The sequence below is a fragment of the Vulpes vulpes genome, chromosome 4 (genome assembly GCF_048418805.1).
Source record: "Vulpes vulpes isolate BD-2025 chromosome 4, VulVul3, whole genome shotgun sequence".
Classification (NCBI taxonomy): domain Eukaryota; kingdom Metazoa; phylum Chordata; class Mammalia; order Carnivora; family Canidae; genus Vulpes; species Vulpes vulpes.
Genome location: NC_132783.1, coordinates 123,807,771 through 123,828,399, shown reverse-complemented (window position 1 = coordinate 123,828,399; position 20,629 = coordinate 123,807,771). Strand labels below are relative to the sequence as shown.

Sequence of the window (20,629 nt, the reverse complement as noted above, 5' to 3'; positions counted from 1 at the left end):
TCTCTGTGTGTGTGTGTGTGTCTTTCATGAATAAATAAATAAAATATTAAAAAAAAAGAGTAAAACACAATTAAAAAAATAAAACAAACTGTCAAGACATCAATTTTTCCCATTTTGATCTATAGATTCAACTCAATCAAATAAAAATCCTAACAAGTTATTTATGGATATTGACAAACTGATTCTAAGTTTACACAAAGTGGCGAAAGGCCCACAATAGGCAACCCAATAAAGTTGGAGGATTGATGGACCCGACTTCAAGACTTACTCTAAAGCTTACAGTAATCAAGACTGTGTGGTATTGGTGTAAGAACAGACAGATTGACCAGTGAAATAAAACAGAGAGCCCAGAGACAGACTTTTATAGATATAGTCAAATGATCTTTGATAAAGGAATAAAGCCAATACAATAGGGAAAAGACAATCTCTTCAACAAATGGCACTGGAACAAGTGGAATGAATATACAAAAAAAAAAAATAATAATCTAGGCACAGTCGTTACACCCTTCACAAAAATTAACTCAAAATATTTCATAGACCTACATATAAAACATAAACTATAAAACTCCTAGAAGATTACATAGGAAAAATTTAGATGCCTTCCTTAGATACAACACCAAAGTCACAACCTATAAAAGAAATAGTTGAGAAGCTAGACTTCATTAAAATTAAAGACTTCTTTAAAAAAAAAAACCCAAAAAACCAAAAAACAAAAAAAAACCTTCTGCTCTGCAAAAGAAAATATCAAAAGAATGAGAAGACAGCCACAGACTGAAAGAAAATATTTGCAAAATACACATTTGATAAAGAACTTTCATCTAAAATACAGTCTTAAAACTCAACAATAAGAAAACAACTTGATTAAAAATGGACCAAAGACCTTAACGAACACCTCAATAAAGAATATATACACATGACAAATAAACATCTGAAAAGATGTTCAAGGTCATATGTCCTCAGAGAAATCCAAATTAAAATACAAGAAATCACTGCACACCTATCTAAATGGCCAAAATCCTGAAGACTGACAACACAAAATAAATACTGGTGAGCATATGGAACTACAATAACTCTCATTCATTGCTCTTGGGAATGCAAAATTATAGCCACTTGAAAGACAGTTTGGCAGATTCTCATAACTAAAAATACTCTTACCATATAATCTAGCAATCACACCCTTTGGTATTTACCCAAAGGAGTTGAAAACATGTCCACAAAAAACTTGGATGTTTATAGCAGCTTTATTCATAATTGCCAAAACTTGGAAACCACCAAGATGTCTTTCAGTAGGTGAATGGATAAACTGTGATGCATTCAGACAATGGAATATTATTCTGCACCAAAACGAAACAAGCTGTCAAGCAATAAAGAGACATGGACAAACCTTAAATGCATATTACCAACTGAATGATGACAAAAAGGCTGCATGTTGTATTATGACAACATATGACATTCCTGAAAAGGCGAAACCATGGAGGTAATAAAAAGTTCAGTGACTGTTCCAGAGAGAGAGAGAGAGAGAGAGAGAGAGGAGTAAATAGGGAAAGCACAGTGGATTTTTAGGGCAGTGATAATATTCTGTATGATATTATAATGATGAATATATGTCATTATACATTTGTCAAAACCCATCAAATATAGCATACCAAAGATGAAACCTAAGGCAGATCATGACTTGGGGTGATTATGATGTATTGGTGTAGGATCATTCTTAGGGCCATTCTGGTGAGTGATGTTAATAATGTGGAGGATGAGCATGTGTGGGGGCAGGGAGTATATGGAAAATCTCTGTACTTTCAAATTGTGATAAACCTAAAACTGCTCTAAAAAACCATAGTTTTAAAAAAATTAAACAGTTGCAGAAATAAACTCTTGTATATATGATCAAATGATTTCTGACAACGATACCAAGATCATTTAAAAGTAAACAAACGGTGCTGGGAAAATTAGACATCCATATGCAAAGAATGAAGTTGAACCAATACCTAACACCATACATAAAAATTAAAAACGGACCAAAGACCTAAGGGCAAAACCTAAAATTACAAAACTCTTAGAAGAAAACATAAGAGAAAGCTCCACAACATTGGCTTTGGCAATTATCCCTTGGACATGACACCAAAGGCACAGGTAACTAAAGAAAACGGACAAATTGGACTTCATGAAAATTTAAAAATTTTGTGCATCAAGATACACCACAAGCAGAGTAAAAAGGCAAATAAAATATTTGCAAATCGTGTATCTGATAAGATATTAATATCCAAAATATATAGAAAACCTCTAATATTTTGTGAGGTGGTGAAACTATTCTATATGATATCATAATGGTGAATACAGGACAGTAAGCATTTGTTAAAACTTATAAAACTTTATAGCACAAAAAGTAAATCATATAGTATGCAAATTAAAACAATAATTTAGGAAGTCAGAAGTTCTCAGGATAGAATGCAGAATGTAACAAAAGGATATAAATGCATTATAAATGTTGAAACAACCTCACTGAAGGAGATTAGGGAATAAGATGCTGACCTAAGCATCTTTGCAAATGAGTAAAGAGGCAAAAAGAACTTTACATGAGATTTATTCTCCAGTTGATTAACTTATTTCTAATGGATGTATATTTTTACAATTCTAAAACCACTATACATGCATATTACCACTGAACAGTTTGGTAAATATACAGTGGAAACCAGATTTCCTACTCTTGAGTGAAGTGTTATAGATAAACAAGAAAAGAAAGTCAAAATAATCCATATGGTAATGGATTAGAGTTGGAAATATCAGTAGAATGAAACCTTGCCCCCCGTACTCTTTAAAAATAAATAAATAAATTTTTAAAAAACAAAAAACCAAGAGCAAACCAGAGGATGTTACAAGTAAATGGGATCTGAATGAAAAGAATATATTGGGTAAAACCTGGGAAAATCAGGATAAAGTGTGTGCTTTATTAAGTACTTATTAATAATGTATCAATATCGGTTCATTAATTATGACAAAAGTATCATAATAATGGTAAATAAGAAACTGGGTATGAGATATATGGAATTCTCTGTATAATCTTTGAAATCATTTTCTATCTAAAATTGTTCCAAAATTTACACTAAAAGTTTATTGAAAATAAAAAGGGGACTATGTATACATATATATATTTATATAATGTGAAAATTATTTGGAATCTTCTGGAGATTTTGTTTTTACATGCGGATGTTTGGATCTCAATTCCATTCAATTCCATCAGAAACTCTTAAGGTATAATTTTGGTTCCGGCATCAGATTTTATTTTTTAAAGCTTTTTAGTATTATGAATAACTGAGTTATATGAATGGAATGATTACTCATAAACAAGTAGAAAACTGAAATAGCTTTAATATCCATAGGAGACAGAGATTCAGACACAAGTGGCTTTGCACGTGAAACTTAGAAGCCTTCAAATATTAGGCAATGCCTAGATTGGTTAAGCTTCCTTAAAGTAGAGAATACATTTTTTAATGGTTTTCTTACTCTCTCCAAGAAGTAAACAAAACCTGATATCCAAAATTAGGTAGGGGATCACAAAAATAAGCACCATTAACAATAAATAACAGCCTAATTTCAGTTATAAAGATGTTACAAGGTGTTGAAAAATAATAATACGTCAGGAGAAACTAGTTTTTATCCTAGAAATGATTTTATGGCTCAATACAAGGATATTCATTACCATAATTGACTTTACTAATAGTGTAACCAGATAAATTTAGGGAGACAAGTGTTCCAGACTTTGTATAAAACCTTAGTCATATTAACAAATACAACTGCACAGTAACTAAAAGTTCCTTTGAATTGACAAAATGTATGTTGAATGTAAAAATACATTCTTCATACATAATAATGCCTCCACAAATTCCTTTCCAGATTTTTCTATATTTATCACACCTTCCATTAATTGCATCAAAAATGTTTTCTCTCCCAAACCACCTATCCCTACACTTGGCCTGTACATGTACACTTTTTATTTTTTATTTTTTACTCCATCAGCTTTCAATTACTCTTTTTTTTTTATTTGAACATTAATCCTCTGTGCTTTCGAAAGTAGACTTTTTTGGTACTAGCTTTCCAAAACTCTTTTTTCCTTAGTACAATGCACAAAGGCTTAGGGGCTAATGAGGCAGCACAGAATCATGACGAAGAGTGGGAAGAAGGGGAAGCTGGAAACTTCAAAAGTATCTTTCATGGATGAGAGAGAAAGTCAAGGAAGCTAATTATCTTGAGTTGATATATTTTGTTCAGCCACAATAGATTAATGGATATGAACCTTATGGTTATTTTGATATATTCCAAAAAAGCACTTAATAAAATTCAAAACCTTCCCTAGTTAGTATTTCTCAGCTGTTATTGAAGAAAACTTCAACTCAGCATATATTTATTTTTATATAACAAAATGGAATTGTCTTTTTTCAACTACTAATTTGATTTGAATACCTTTTTATCATTACTGATTTTTTTAAGGGACTCAGATGTACAGACTGACTAATCTTCAATGAACAAAAAATATATATATCTCCAATCTGGACTTACTGATTCAGAATCCCTGGTGGGTGGGGCCTGAGCATCTTTGTCTTTAAACAGCCCTCTGGTGATTTTGATGGACACGCTAAGAATCAGAGGGAAGATAGCCTACTACACTATTAATTTCAGTGTGAGGTAGACAGAGACCAAGACTTTAGAAAGCTATGAGAAGTACTATGGAGACACAGAAGTAGGAGACATTCATTCTGACTGAGAAGTCTTCTAAAAAGATGGCATACTATAAAGTCTGTGAAGGATGAACACAAATTAGCAAGGATCATTTATTCCATACCTCACTTCTGAGAAGGAAAAGAGCTTCACTTGAATTGCCTCTTACAGGATAAACCTACAGATATTTGAGGACAGATTTCTTGCCTTTTCCTAAGAAAAATATTTCAGTTTCCTGGTGTTAAGGAATATTTAAACATTAAGCTTGCCAATTCTGATACTGTAGTACCAGAGGTCTAATTTAATCATTAGGTTTCTGATGTTTTGATGGAATTGGTAAAAACTAAGAAAAGTGTGTAATATCCCTCTTCTGCTTGTTCTAACATTATTTCCTCTATGCAAAAGAGCCTCTACTGGCCATATATTAGCATAACAGCTCCTCTATAGTTGTTTTACTTTTTTTGTCTCAATGCTATCTGGAAGCATCTTTGATTGGGATGATTAAAGCCCCTCTATGGATCAGCATGTATGCTAGAAAAGGTACAGAACACACAATTTTCTTCCTGATATATAAAAAGCTAGTGGATTTAAGATAGGTATATTTCTTTTCCCCTGGGAATTCTCTCTCTCTCTCTCTCTCTCTCTCTCTCTCTCTCTCTCTCTCTCTCTCCCTCTCCCTCTCCCTCTCCCTCTCCCTCTCCCTCTCTTTTAATTGACATGTAATTGACACAATATGTTAGTTTCAGGTATACAACTATATAGTAACATGGAATCACTCATGTCAAGCAGTAGCATGTCAAGGAGTGACACAAGAACCAAGGGCATTGGAGGTAAGATCAGATACTGCTGAAATTAGCACCAGCTGACGACACACTCAGAACTGATGATGAGCAGAAACAGAGGAGGTCTGAACACAGATCAAATCCCTTTAAAAAAAGGAGGATTTTTGCAGCAAATTGTCAGACTTTCAAGATACTGATCCTTTCACATTTGACCACATCAAAAAGCTGCCACTGAAGCTCTGCCAGATTGATCTCTGAACAGAACAGACACCCTCCACTCCTTGGATACAATAAGCAGCACACGCCGAGGGCTGACCCAGACACACCTGGGGCTTATCTCAACTGTGTGTTCACAGACTGACTTCATGTTTGGTTCATTAACTTCCTACTCCCTGTTCTACCTTGTTTGCTGTGTAACTTGTCTTGTGCTTTGTTTTGTGTGACGAGTAAGAAGCCGAGTTAAATGAGTAGTAAAATGTTACTGAGTTTGGAATCCCAAAACTGCTTTACAATTGTCAACCTTGCTTTACAATTGAATAAAACTGACATTGTGTAAAGACACAATTCATGTGTGTGCCTTCATAGCATGTTCGTGACAACAACATAATACTTTGATATTTATATATATTGAGAAATGATCACTGCAATAAGTCAAGGTAAAATCTGCCACCATATATAGTTACAAAATTCTTTTTCTTATGATGAGAACTTTTAAGATCTACTTTCTTAGCAACTTTCAAGTATGCAATACAGTGTTATTTGCTATTGTCACCATAGTGTATATTATATCAGCATATTATTAAAGAAGTACTTTAATTTTTGCAGAAAGGATGAAATCTTCCATATGTGATGGTGGAAAACATCTCTTTTGGGGAAAAATACAGAATCTTGCCTCACACTATACTCACAAATATATGCTCGGTAGATTAATACTAAAACATAGTATTCAAAATGTAATCAAAGTATGGATAATAATTAGTAGAATGTAATAAAATAGTAATAAAATGCAAAACTAAATAAGATAGAGGTAGAGATAGAAAAAATTTTAGTAATTTTACAGTGTACAAAACCCACCCAAGGAACACAATCTCTAATGCCTTAAGGGAAAGGAAAGGCAGGTTCATATCACATCAACGATAATGAACTTGATTGGCCATGGGGTGCCCAGGTTGAACATAATTGTTGGATGTGTTTGTGAGGGTATTTCCAGATAAGATTAGCATTTGGATCAGTAGATTCAGTAAAGTAAATTGCCCTCCCCCATGTGAGTGGGCATCATCCAAATCACTAGAGGTGTAAATAGAACAAAAGTAGGAGGTGGGGGTGGGTGGGGAGTTTGACTCTCTTTTTCTCACTGCTTGCATTAACATCTCATCTCATCTTCTGCCTTCAGACTGGATGCACACCTTTGACTCCTCTGGTTCCCAGCTTGGGAAGCCAAACTAAATTCTCCCACCAGCTTTCCTGGGTCTCCAGCTTGTAAATGGCAGATCAAAAGACTCAACAGCCTCCATCCATATTTGCTTAAGTCAATTCCTTTCCTTTTGTATATATATTATCCTATTGGCTCTGTTTTTCTGGAGAGCCCTGACTTACACACCACTCAACCAGAGGCTGCATTCCTCAGCCTTTCTTATATGTAGAGGTACTCTGGTAATTAAATTCTGGCCAATCAGATATAAATAAGCATGACATTGACAATTCTAGGTATACCTCTAAAGAGAAGTTGCTCACTCTTCACTTCCTCTGTCCCCTTCTCTGTCTCCTGTGGGTCATATCTAACATGATGGACAAGAACTAGTTCCTCTGGTATAAGAGAGAAAAGCACTCAGATGGATGGCAGACCAACAAAATAGATGATATCTGGGTCTCTGAAAGCTGTCTTGGGGAGAGGCATCTGACCCTCCTGGAATTTCTGCGTGAGACAAAAATATACTTTTCATCTGGTTTAAGCCAGTGTTCATAAGTTCCAGTTTGGGAAGGTAATACAGCAACCAACAAATACAGCAGCAAAGGTACATGTACTGAACATGTGACACCACTGATATGTGAAAACATACCATTATAGACACTTTTTATCAGAATTCAAATACAAGTTCATAGTCAAAAGCCACAAATCAACATTCTGATATCTCCAAAATTCTGATAAAGATACATAACCAAAGCAACATTCAGCCCCATTGCATTTTCTTTTTCACTAACCTCCAAAGTAAGAGCCATCTGTCAGCTTCATTTCCTTACTGGATTTTGTGATGACACCAGCAACACCATGTTGAATGAAATACATTTTTTTACCCACAGCTCCTTCTCGTATGATATAATCTCCAGGTTGAAACACCTCAAATCTCAACTTGCTCAGCATGGCAGTCACAAAATTGGGATCCGCATTAGCAAACAGTGGCATTGTAGCCACTAGCTTCCGACAGTTGAAGTTGACTATCTCCTAAAGATGGCAAGGGCAAACAAATATGAAGAGAAATATTAATCATATCAGGAAGAAAACCACATGCTTAAGTTAAAATCTACATATAACATAATATTGCGATTTTATTTTTTTTTATTTTTATTTTTTAAGATTTTATTTATTTATGATAGACATAGAGAGAGAGAAGCAGAGACACAGGCAGAGGGAGAAGCAGGCTCCATGCACCGGGAGCCTGATGTGGGATTCGATCCCGGGTCTCCAGGATCGCGCCCTGGGCCAAAGGCAGACGCCAAACCACTGCGCCACCCAGGGATCCCTAATATTGCGATTTTAGTTTAGAACCAAAGACACATAAATTCTAATAATCTGCATATCTCTTCAAAGCGATAAATTATGTTTTATTTATGTGTAGAAATTCTGTATTCCCAGCACCTAGTGCAGTATAGGCATATATTAAACATTCAGTAAATGTGAATTAAATACATACGCCATACCTTTTATAACTTCCAATTCCTTTACTATATATAAAATTAGAACTTAAATGTGGAAGAGTTTTGGTTTCCCTTTTATCTTGTATGAAGAAAAGAAGCCACACTACCTCCTGTTAGCTATAATATTACTGCTTCTGTGCTCCATTGTGTGGAACAATCTAGCTTGCACCTACTGACCAGAATTCTGAAACAAAGGCCCAGCTGCCAGACAACAGCATTTTGATGTTTTTTTCTTCATGTTATTTACATTAAAGTAAGGATGATGTGGGTGTGCAGAGAAAGGTTATACAAAGAAGACTCCAATCTAACTATACTTTATAATTGTAAATTCAATCTGTTTCTGAGTTAGATCAGATGATCACTGTTTCTAAAGCCTCTTGTGTTTCCACTGGAAGTCTTAGAGTGGAGGGGCCATATTTTCTTTTTCCTGAATTGTTTGTTTATGTCTGGAACCAGGCCAGTTCTAAACTCTAGTCACACATTTGATTTCATTCTGTAGATCTAGTCCAGATTAGACATAGTAGTATCTCTTTGGGCCAAAATAGAGATATGGGACCAAACCTTTTTTTTTTTTTAAATTTTATTTATTGGAAAGAGAGAGAAAGAGAGAGAGAGAGAGAGAGTGCACAGGCAGGAGGAGAGGTAGATGGGGAAACAGATTCCTGGTTGAGCAGGGAGCCCAATGTGAGGCTCGATCCCAGCACCCTGAGATCATGGTCTGAGCTGAAGGCAGATGCTTAACCGACTGAGCCACCCAGGAGCCCCTGGGACCAACCATTTTTTATCTTGCAAGTTAGATGTGTTAAGAGATAAATAGTAGGAATTAAATTTTACCACAATACCATTTCTCAAAAATCTCTTTTCCAATGAGCCCCAAAGGAAAAGGGTTAACCCTGAATTTGTGATCTCTTTTAATAGACATAGATACTGAAGTAAACCTTTCTAAGAGGTGGGAAGAAAAAAAAAATGAAGGTATTAACAAAGGCTGAGACCTGAATTCTTGCTTTGAGAAAATATGTTATACAAACTAAAGGATTCTAAGACTGAGGGAAAAAAAAAAGTTTCAATCTTGCTTCATGAAATGAATGACCTGACCTTATCCCGGAATATGTAGGGAAATTCTAGCTGATATAGGGAGGACAAAATTTGGGATACACCATTGAAAAGAACCATTTCATCTTTAACAGTATTATCTTGTCAGTTGTGCAGAGCAAAGAAGAGTCTCTAGTGGTGGGGCTACATGGAGGATGGTAAAATATCTAAAAATCAGCTATAATAAGCAAAAAGTGAACACAGCAAAAGAAACAAGAGAAAGATGTTACATGTGGTATCTACTGTAGCATCACCCAATCCCAAATAATGCTCACCTGACTCCATGGGTGGCTGTACTGAGGACAACTTGTGGTTAATTTTAACTGGTGCTGAAGAGCCGTGGTGGGAGTTGGGACTATAGTAAGTTTCAGCTCATAGTAAGTGCTCAGTAAATATGCATGCAGGTATGGAAGATGGAAGGATGGAGGGAAGGGAGAAAAAAAAAAACAGGGGAAAAGGGAGGGAGGAAAGAAGGGAGATGGAGCTTCAGCAGTGGAAAAGAGTGCCTACAAAGACTAATTTTGTTCCCATTGGGAGATATTTACTTAAAACTCTTAGAAAGCTCTCTCAAGCAAACAGCTTGAGAAACAAGTCTCAAAAATATGTATGTAATATGTATAAAATATGTTTTTTATTATTCAAAATACTTTGATACAAAAACTTCATGAAGATAAATGGTGAACCACTCAAGGTACTCAAGGTAACCTTATGAGTTGAAAGAAGACACACAGGGGTCATTAAAAGGACCAGATTGATTATTTGAGAGTTAATGATTTCACATGTAAAATGACATTGAATACTGTGGAGGAAAGTGAACGTAAGTCAGGTTACAGAGAAAATAAGAATTTTCAAACAAAAATAATACAATAGGGAATTCTTTTATCTGTGTTCTTAGATTTAAACACAAATTTTTCTCTTCATTGTTCTCTCACCATTTATTTTAGAAAATAATTGGAAATATATTTTATAAACAATTTAACTGTTCTTTATTTATATGAATAGCTCTTTTTCTATTACACATTGCATATTCAGGTACACCTATTGTAACTGCTTTGATTATAACACCATGGGGATAATTTCATATTATCGTTATGGCTTAAAGGAATCCATTAAATTTTCCCTCCCTCTCTGTGGAACTTTTACCCGCAATGTGACAACTATCAGATTGAACTATAAAAAGCATTTGATAAGAAAAATGTAATTAGACAGAAAGTTATTTGCATTTAAAAGTCCTCTCTGCCCGCAAAATTGGCTTGCTTTAAGCTTAATAGAAACAATCATGTGAGTCTAGAAATGAAGCAAAACTTTTAAAAGCTCTTCTCCATCAATCACATTTCTTTATAGCACATTTTCTTAAAGAACATATTTAATTAAGTTATTAATATCTCTCCATATGTAAAACAAGACTTTTAAAGCTCCGCCTCCATCAATCACTGTTCCTTATAGCACATTGACTTAAGTAAGACACACAGTTATTAATATCTCTAATTTCCATCCAGATTCTTTATGGCAGTTGTTACAATGTGCTATTTTAGCAATATGTCTGGCCTGAATTAGGAGTAGTGACCATATCCATTAAATTGAGGAATGCTCCATTTCTAAGGGTATCAGACATGGCCCTGACCTTAATAAGGTACTCCAAATTACCAAGCTTACTGCCAACACTTAAAAAATGAAATTACTTCTTCCTGGAGCATCCTGTAGTAACAGAAAGTATAGAAGTGCTAACAAACAAACAAACACAAACATCAAAAAAAAAAAAATCCCATAATGATGAGTGTATTTCAAAGAGGGTCAAATGAAAGAGCTTTAACAATTGGTAAAACAAGGTAAACAATGTAGATTAATTCCAGAGTATAAACTAAGTAATCATGAGATCATATTTACATATTATAATTAAACAATTGAGTAAATTAAAAAGTAGGGGAAAATAGACAAATCTGTTTAAATTCCAAATAAACTTTTATCTATTAAATAAAAGCATAATTAATGCACACAACAAACAACAATAAAGAAACATGCATTTGATCTTACTTTGACGTGTTATTTTATTTCAGATATGAAAGTCTTTCCTTTTCAGTGGTCCTTCATTTTGTTTTGCTAACATATAGCAGAATTATTTATTTTCATTGTTTAGTCACAGACTAGAGGTATTTTTTTCAAGTGTCATACAGAATAAAGTGCACAAATCTTAAGTGAATTTTTCAAATGCATAACCATATCCTCTTTATCTATTCATTTGTCAATAGTTGGTCTCCTTCTATACTTTGGCTATTGCAAATAATGCTGATATAAACAATAGGATGCATGTATCCCTTTGAATTTGTGTTTTTGCATTCTTTGGGTAAATACCCAGTAGAGCAACTGCTGGATGGTAAGGCAGTTCTGTTTTTAACTTTTTGAGGGACCTATGTACTGTTTTCCACAGTGGGTGCACCATCACTGATTTCTCTTGAATATTTATTTACCTTATATTGGAACTGCTGGATGATAAAGTAAGCTATATTTAATTTTAGTAGATAGTACCAAAAGTTTTCTAAAATGATTGTATTTTTTTTTCACATACAAACAATATATAAGTTCCAGTTATCCTACATCCATAGTAAAATTTGATGTTATCACTCTTTAATTTTAGCCATTAGTAGGTATGCAGACATATATTATTGTTTACGAAATCTTTCTCATTGTAATTTTATCTTACTTTTTCCCAGTGATTACTGTTGTTAGGCACATCTTTATAGGATGACTGATCAGATGAATATCCTGTTTGGTGAAATGCCCTGTCAAGGTTTCCTCAATTTTTTTTTTTATGTTGTTGGAGTTCTTTTTATAGTCTTGACGTGAGTTCTTTGTTGGGATATATATTCTAAACATCTTCTCCCCATCTGTGACCTGCCTTTTCACTCTCAGGGTTATATTTTATTTTTTTATTTTTTTGGTTTAACTTTATATATACAGAGTTTAGTTTGGTATATATATATATATATATATATATATATATATATAGTTTAAATATAATTTAAATATGGTTTAAATATATATTATATATATATATATATAGAGAGAGAGAGAGAGCGCACTTCACAAAGGATTTTTTAAAAGATTTTATTTGTTGGATAGAGAGATCAAGAGCGAGCACAAGAAGCAGGGGGAGCAGCAGGCAGAGGGAGAGGGAAATTAGGCTCCTGATGAGCTGGGAGCCCAATGCAGGACTCGATCCCAGGATTCTGGGATCATGACCTGAACTGAAGGCAGATGCTCAACTGTCTGAGTCACCCAAATGCTCCTGGCTGCACAAAGGATTTTTTATTAATTTTTTAAAGATTATTTATTTGAGAGAGAGAGAGAGATGAGCTGGTAGGAGCAGAGGGACAAGCAGACGCCTTGTTGAGCACAGAGCCCAATGGGTCTCGATCTCAGGACCCCGAGATCATGATCTAGCCAAAAGCAGACATCTAACCAACTGAGCCACCCAGGCAACCCACAAAGGATTTATTTTAACCATAAATCAGTACTTAGGAATCATGCAAACTCTGAGACCCTGGGAAAGCTTAAGCAATATTTTTTATTATTATTTTAAAAATAGTAATATTTTAAGGCAACCTGAAGCACTGCAATTCTTTACTGATAATTTAAGTATCACTGTGGAAAGTTCCATTTTGTGAAACATTTAGTTCTCCTCTATTCTGCGTTATTTTATTCTACACAGGATAGTTCTAAAATGTTTTAGGCATGTAGCTATAAATATAATTACCATCATTACAATAATGAATCATAGAGTATCTTAACAAAACAGAGCTGCTGTTACATTGCTAAATTCCTACACCCAACACACACTATATTTTTAGACTTTGCAGAACACACAAGACCTTCCTTCTAAGAACTTATGTTAGATGTCCAATGGCATCCAGACATAGACTTCTATATTAACTTCAAACATAAGGAAATAAATATAGTCAAATATATATCAATTGATACTTTATCACCTAGAACATCCTGTAAAAGAGTGCTGGTGATGTTGCCCTATTCCTGTCCCCCATCCCTGTCCCTCTCAAGTTCAGTAGCCTGGACTAGTGAGAATTAGAGTAAGTGAATGTGTTAGAGTTTTGTCTTTTTCTTTTTTCTTTTTTTTAAGGCAGGGATAATTTTAAGAACGAACATAATAAAAATAAAAGAATATTATCCTACACCTTAAGTATTACTACCTCATTTTATAGAAGATACTGAATAATCTGCCAAAGAGCACATGCTTGCAAGAGGAATAGCCATAGTTTTCTGGGCAACCCAGCTCTCTAACTTAGGTTTTGGGTGGATTCTAAGAATCCATCTTGCTTTTGCACATATCTGGAATTACCACAAACCCTAAAGATTTTGGTGGTAATCATAAATTTGTTATTTTGAAATTTACACATTTTGAGAGTTCAACATGAATATTTGTTAATTGTGGGGTAGTAAACTGATGGCTATGAACTTGGCTGTTTTTATTTTACAGCAATTACTTTTTAAAAATCTAAATCAATGCCTTTATTTCTTGGAAAATAAAAGAAACTATTCAGGATTATTCCAAGGATCCTTGCCCTCATCATGGATTTCATGTAGACAGCATCAATTAAAAAAAAAAAAAAAAAAAAGGCTTCAATGACCTGCCAGAGATGACGTTATCTTCCCTGTTACTCTTCGTAGGAAGATGATAATCTTGTGGACATACTTATGGTATTTTTTACTAAAATACCAGGCTCAAATTCTGATTTAAAGAATCTGGAGCTACATCTCCAAGGGTTATGGCTCAAAATCTCTACTTTTAATAACACACTCAAAGTTATAAGCAGTCAGGTTTGGAAACCATGCTTCCTAAAATAAATAAGTATCTAAAAGTTTACATCTAGTTGAGGGAAGAAGATGTATATGTATATATTCAGTATAAAATGGTTGTAAGTACTAAAATAAATATAGGTTAGCCTCCTCTCTCTTTCTCTGAGTGTGTGCACACACATGTTCAATCCCTGATTCCAAAACTAAATGGCTCTGTGCCCATACAAAAGTGACTCAGATTCTTCTAATCTTAATCTTCTCATCTGTAAAATGGAGATAACGCTAGAAATTCTATCATAGATTATGATAATTAGCACACGTAAAGCATTTAATGAAATTCACTCAACATTACCTGTTTTTAACCACTATAACTTAAAGGTATACTAAAAAACAATATTGGTTAAGATCAAATGAATTGTGCAGACCATTTATAGCCTATACTTTCAAAGAAGCAAATGCTTTAAACAAGTGCTTAATTTAGTAAAAGAATATTAAGTCAGGTTAAAAAAAAAAGTTGAGTTGGGGATTATTTATTAAAAACCAAAGTTAAGGTGAGTGTAGAGATTCCAAAGAAGAAAGTGATGAGATATTCTTAGGGCAGAGTCAATGAAATTCCCTTTTTGGCTAAAGTCAAGGAATAAAATAAAGAATTCTTACAATAAAGCTGCTCTATCGATATAATAAATTTGGAGGGTGAACTGTACATACACATTCCATTATTTTTTTTAAGAAGGAAACACATGAGGCAATTTAAAACCAATTTTCCTCAGCATCCCCAACTGGCTTATATTGATCTGGTGGTTTGCCTTCTAAATTGCAAGATGATTGACAGCATGTGTAAGAAAACTATCCCATACAGGCATACCTTAATGTTTAAAAACGTCCTTAATATTTATCCAAACATTGACTAACAAGTTAGGTACACTTCAATGTCTTAAACTGAAAGCATTTCCCTTGATTTCTATGTCTTATTAGGGAATATTTAAGATAATATATTTCTAAAAAAAAACCAAAAAAGATAATGTATTTCTCTAGTTGAGATAATGTCTTATTTTTTACAATTTATTTTTTTAAGATTTATTTATTTATGAAGACACAGAGAGAGAGAGAGAGAGAGAGAGAGGCAGACACAGGCAGGCTCCATGCAGGGAGCCCAAGGTGGGACTTGAGCCGCGGTCTCCAAGATCATGCCCTGGACTGAAGGCGGTGCTAAACCGCTGAGCCACGGCGGGGGGGGGGGGGGGGGGGGGGGGGGCTGCCCTGTCTTATATTTTAAAAGAAACCTTTAATTGCAACTCCTAACAAATTTGAATATCAAAAACTATGTAATAAACCACAAAGCTAAGGAATATTTGCCTTTAACATGTATTTTGGGAAAGTTAAAGGGTTTAGAAATAGAAAAAGGAGGATTGTTGAATTAATATAGAATGCCTCAATTTTAGTGTACTGTAGTTTTCCGTTTCATTAAAGAAGAAACAAATCAAGGATTTTTGTATTAGCAAAGAGGTGCATTTGAAAAAATCTCAGAAAGAAATGAATATACACACATCTCAAAATATATAAAAGAAAGAAATCTCTGTATTCTCATCACCTGAATAAGTGTTTTAATTTGTTTATGTGTTCCCTTAAGACAAATTTTTATGCATCTTAATATACTTTTAATCATAATATGCATTCAGTATTTGTTTCTTTTTTTCCTCATTTTTATAATATAAAACATTTCCCATTTTGAGACATGGTCCTCATTACTATTTTTTTTAAATGGCCACAGGATATTTCATATTGTATTAGTCATAGTTATATTAAGAAAAGTCCAAAAGAGGTACAGAGAAGTAGTCTGCAATGGCCTCTTTAATACTGACATTTTTTGTTTGCTTGTTTTGAAATCCAGCTCTATCATTAGTTGTTAGATTAATAGTCCCTTCAGATTATGTTAAAGGTAATTATCCTAAGATCTCTGCATATACAAATGGCCAATTATGAAGTGGCTTAAATGAAATCTGACTGCTTGTGAAGCATAGATCAGAACAAGACAAATTTTGGGATGGACAAATTCAAACATTTTGGTGTCTGTTGTTTCAGTTCTCATATGCATCTAATTTGGTTTTGAGGCATTAAATCACATTTAAGCCTTACAATATGAATGCAAATGAAGTTTGAAATTAATTTAGTCTTAGCATCGTCCCATTGATTTGCCTTCCTAGAACATGGAGACATATTGCTCCATTAGATACCAGGCAGAATGATAGCAAGTGACAGAAAATTCTCTTAACATTCATTTAAATCTGATTATGATTATGAAGCAAAGAAAAAGAGGTAGAAACAGACCAAACAAACTAAATCAAAGAGTTGTGTATATTAACAACATACGTGTTCACTGGAGACTTTGTGTCTCAGCCCTGCTGTGTGGTATTCTAGGCTGAAGTCCTGTAAAAATTTGTATAAACTCCAACAGAATGCAGCTCCAGTGGCCTGCAAGCTATAAGCACGAAGTAAGAATAATTTGCATCCTAAGCCTATCTGACTTGGTAAACACAGACTGATGTGAACAGCAAAAAAAGCAGACAGATGTCCAGAAATATGCTGAACTAAAAAATATTATTAAAACAGAACCAGCAGATAGTAGTGTGAAATAGAAGACAATCCTGAGAGGTGTTTGGAGAATATGATAAGACCCTATGTTTGAGAATTTAAAATACAATCCACATAAATTCATTTTTATTGTTAACAGTGATTTTATCATTAACAGTGATAGAAATAATCTGTGTATAATAGTATATGAACATGTACAAAGGACATGAGGAAATCAGGCCAGGCCCTAAAACCAGGCAGGCATCCTAAAATGCATTAAATATTCATTTATATGTTAACATTAGTTAAACTTGCAGGGAGCACTGCATGTGTTGGCAAGTGTTATGGGCTTAACATAATGCATATGCTGAAATCCTAATTCCCAGTACCTCGGAATGTGACCCTATTTGGAAAGAGGGTCTTTACAGAAGAAATCAAGTTAAAATGAATTCATTAGGGTGGGCTTCAATCCAGCCTTCCTGGTGTCCTTATGAGGAGAGGAAACAGATACAGGAGATACGTTAGCACAGAAAACAAAACAAAACAAAACAAAACAAAACAAAACAAAACAAAACAAAACAAAACATGAGAGGTCATTGGAGGAAGGCTTACTCTTTCTTGTAAGCCGAAAAGAGAGGTCTCAGAAGACTCCAAATCTGCTGACACCTTATCTCAAACTTGTAGCTTGCAGAAGAGTGAAAAAATACATCTCTGTTGTTTGAGCTACACAGTCTGTTGTATTTTGTTAGGGCAGCCCTAGCAAACAAATAGAACAAGTTAGGCTGGTAAAGTGTGGCAGGAAGAAGGAAGCTGCCCCCTTCTAATTATCTGCCAAGACATGGGGGAACCCTGGCTCCCAAAGTGAGGGAGTGACAGCAGCAAGATATATTCATGATCCAGTGAGGGTCACTCTGAAGTGACATGGAACACAACCCATACCCTTCAACAGCTCTGAGTTCTGGCAGGTGGAAGTGGCTCTAAAGATCCAAACCAGGGATACAAGATTGGGTGCTATTTTATAAGATTAATTTTGAAAATTTTCATAAAAAAAAATATATATAGCAATTTTATAGTATCAACCATTCCTAAGTGTGCAGTCCACACATATGTTCACAATGCTGTTTGACCACCACCACATCTAACTCTTCCATCATTCTCAACAAAAACTCTGGAAACCATTAAACAAAAATCCTCCCTTGCCCCTCCTCTCATTCCCCGGTGACTTCTGTTTAATTTCTGTTGCTATGAATTTGTCTATTTCAGGAACCTCATATAAGTGGAATTATATAAAAGTTGCATGGAACTAATTTTTGAAGTCCTGGAAACAAACAATGCCACTAGGGAAAGCTTGGTGGGTGGTCGGGAGGGAAGTAATGAACGATGTTTGAAAAAATCAAGGAAAAGGCCCAGTTGGTCCGGCTCTCCCTCATTATAATAACACATTTATTTTCTCCACTCCTCTTCCCTGATATCCCTTCCACATCCTGACCAGCACTTGCTGGTCTTTTTACTAACAGCTATTCTAACAGATGGGGAGTGAGATTTCATTGTGGCTTTAATTTGCATTTCCCTGATGATTAATGATGTTGAGCACCCTTCCACATAGCTGTTGGGCATTTGAATATCTTCTTCGGAAAAAAAAAAGTCTCTCCACATACTTTGCCTATTTTTTAATTGGACTACTTATTTTCTTGCTATTGAGTTGAGTCCCTTATATCTTTTGGATATTAACCTCTTATCGGATATGTGGTCTGCAATATTTCCTCCCATTCCATAGGTTCTTTCACTTTGCTGATTGTGTCTCTCACTGTGCAGAAGCTTTTTAGTTTCATGTAGTCCCACTTATTTATGTTTTATGTTTGCTTTTGTCACTTGTGCTGTAGGTGTCACATCCAAAAAAAAAAAATCACTGCCAAGATCAACATCAAGAAGCTTTTTTCCTGTATTTTCCTCTAGGAGTTTTATGACTTCAGGTTGTACATGTAAGTCTTCAATCCATTTAGAATTTCAGTATGTAGTGTCAGCTTTCCTCTGGCAATTAACTCTACGTGAACTTTTTACATTTCTTGTATTTTTAGTGGTGTACTTTAACGTTTTTTTTTTTTTCACAGCTTATTTTTTCCCATGTATTTATATCTTGCCTCTCTACAAGCATATGGTAAGCACTTTGAGACTAAAGCCATATTTTATAATTTACCTTCCCATCATTCCTGGATCAATGTTTCGCACACATCAAAAAAATTGATAAATGTTTGTCTATTTGTTTTCTAGATGCTAAGTTTGCAAGGGAAAATACACACATAGAGAAAGAAAAAAACTCAATTTCTTTGTTGAGCAATGTGATCAAGACCAGGCCAGTTAAAGTTTTTCTAGTCTTTTGTTACTGTGCCTGTTACATGAATATCTGATAACTTATAAGATCCTTGTATAACTTTACAATTCTATGATTCTAGCCTGTTTTAGGTAATCTTAACTAAATACATTTTAGAGGGTTTTTAAAAATCAACAAGTATATACTTTAAAAATGATTCAGAATTGCCCAAAGTAAATATGCATGCAAATTATGCTTTCTTCTCTAACAGTCTATTCAACAAATTAAAGGTCAGAAGGACAGTATGATACTCTCAGCCTGATTCACGTTCGGTGAAAATGAAATATACTGACGTCCTATATTCTACTGGGACACATGATCTGTACCTATTTTCAGCCCATGGCTCTTCACACTCCATTGTTTAAAAATAGATCAGTTCTGAACTTTGGAGACAGGCTCAGAAGGGCATTAACCTCTTTCTTGACAGTTAAGTTTGCCATTTTGCTCTAATCGAATAAGTATAAATCTGATCATGTTAAAAATAGACCTCTTTACTTTGTACACATTCCAACAGGCTCTCAGTAAGCAGAGGGGGATAGTTCACTGAGTTTTTCTAATTGGATTTTTAGTTTTAAATACACTGCCTGCTTTTGCTAAAGCTTTCATAGGTCTCATGATCCTAACATTTTAATGCCACATGATCCTAACATTTTAGGATCCTAACATTTAGAATCTCATGATCCTAACATTTTAATGCTAAGACATTGTCTCCAGAAAGCTGGCTGTTAAAATGAAGTAAGATCTTATCAGCAGATTGTTTGAATATATTCCAGAAAGAAGGAGACATATGATAAGGTTGGATTTGTTGTCTCTCCTATGTGTGGCCTAACACTCTCTGTCTGACCCTCTCGTGGCACTTACATGCAGTTATAATTAATTATTTAAATTTTTGTCTCTCACTAAGCTGCAAGAGCCACAAGAGGTGGGACTTAATCAGAGTCGTCATTGAATCTTAGAAATATCAAAAATTAAATTTTACTGTGCACGTTAGTGTGTGCCAATGCATTTCTATTTTTTTTAATATTTTTTGCTCATTTAATCTTTATAACAACTCTACATGGTAGTTATTACCACCATCATCCACATTCAAAAATGAGGAAAATGAAATACATACAAGTTACTAAATGGTCGGTCCCAAGTCACACATACAGTAAGTTGTGGGACTGGATTTATGTATTTTTTATTTTATTTTATTTTATTTTATTTTATTTTATTTTATTTATTTATTTATTTATTTATTTATTTATTTATTTATTGGGACTGGATTTAAATGCGGCTGACAGAACCAGGGACTGGATTTATGTATTTATTTTATTTTATTTTATTTTATTTATTTATTTATTTATTTATCTATCTATTTATTTATTTATTT

At 34.3% G+C, this 20,629-nt stretch overlaps 1 protein-coding gene across 1 annotated transcript in view; it reads right to left on the bottom strand.

Annotated features, from left to right (window-relative positions):
* HCN1 (hyperpolarization activated cyclic nucleotide gated potassium channel 1) overlaps positions 1 to 20,629 on the bottom strand; it is a 379,863-nt gene that overhangs the window by 38,012 nt on the left and 321,222 nt on the right. The window contains exon 6 of the mRNA XM_026017046.2: positions 7,698 to 7,938. Within this exon, the coding sequence (XP_025872831.2) occupies positions 7,698 to 7,938 (241 nt within the window). The remainder of the gene's footprint in view (positions 1 to 7,697; positions 7,939 to 20,629) is intronic.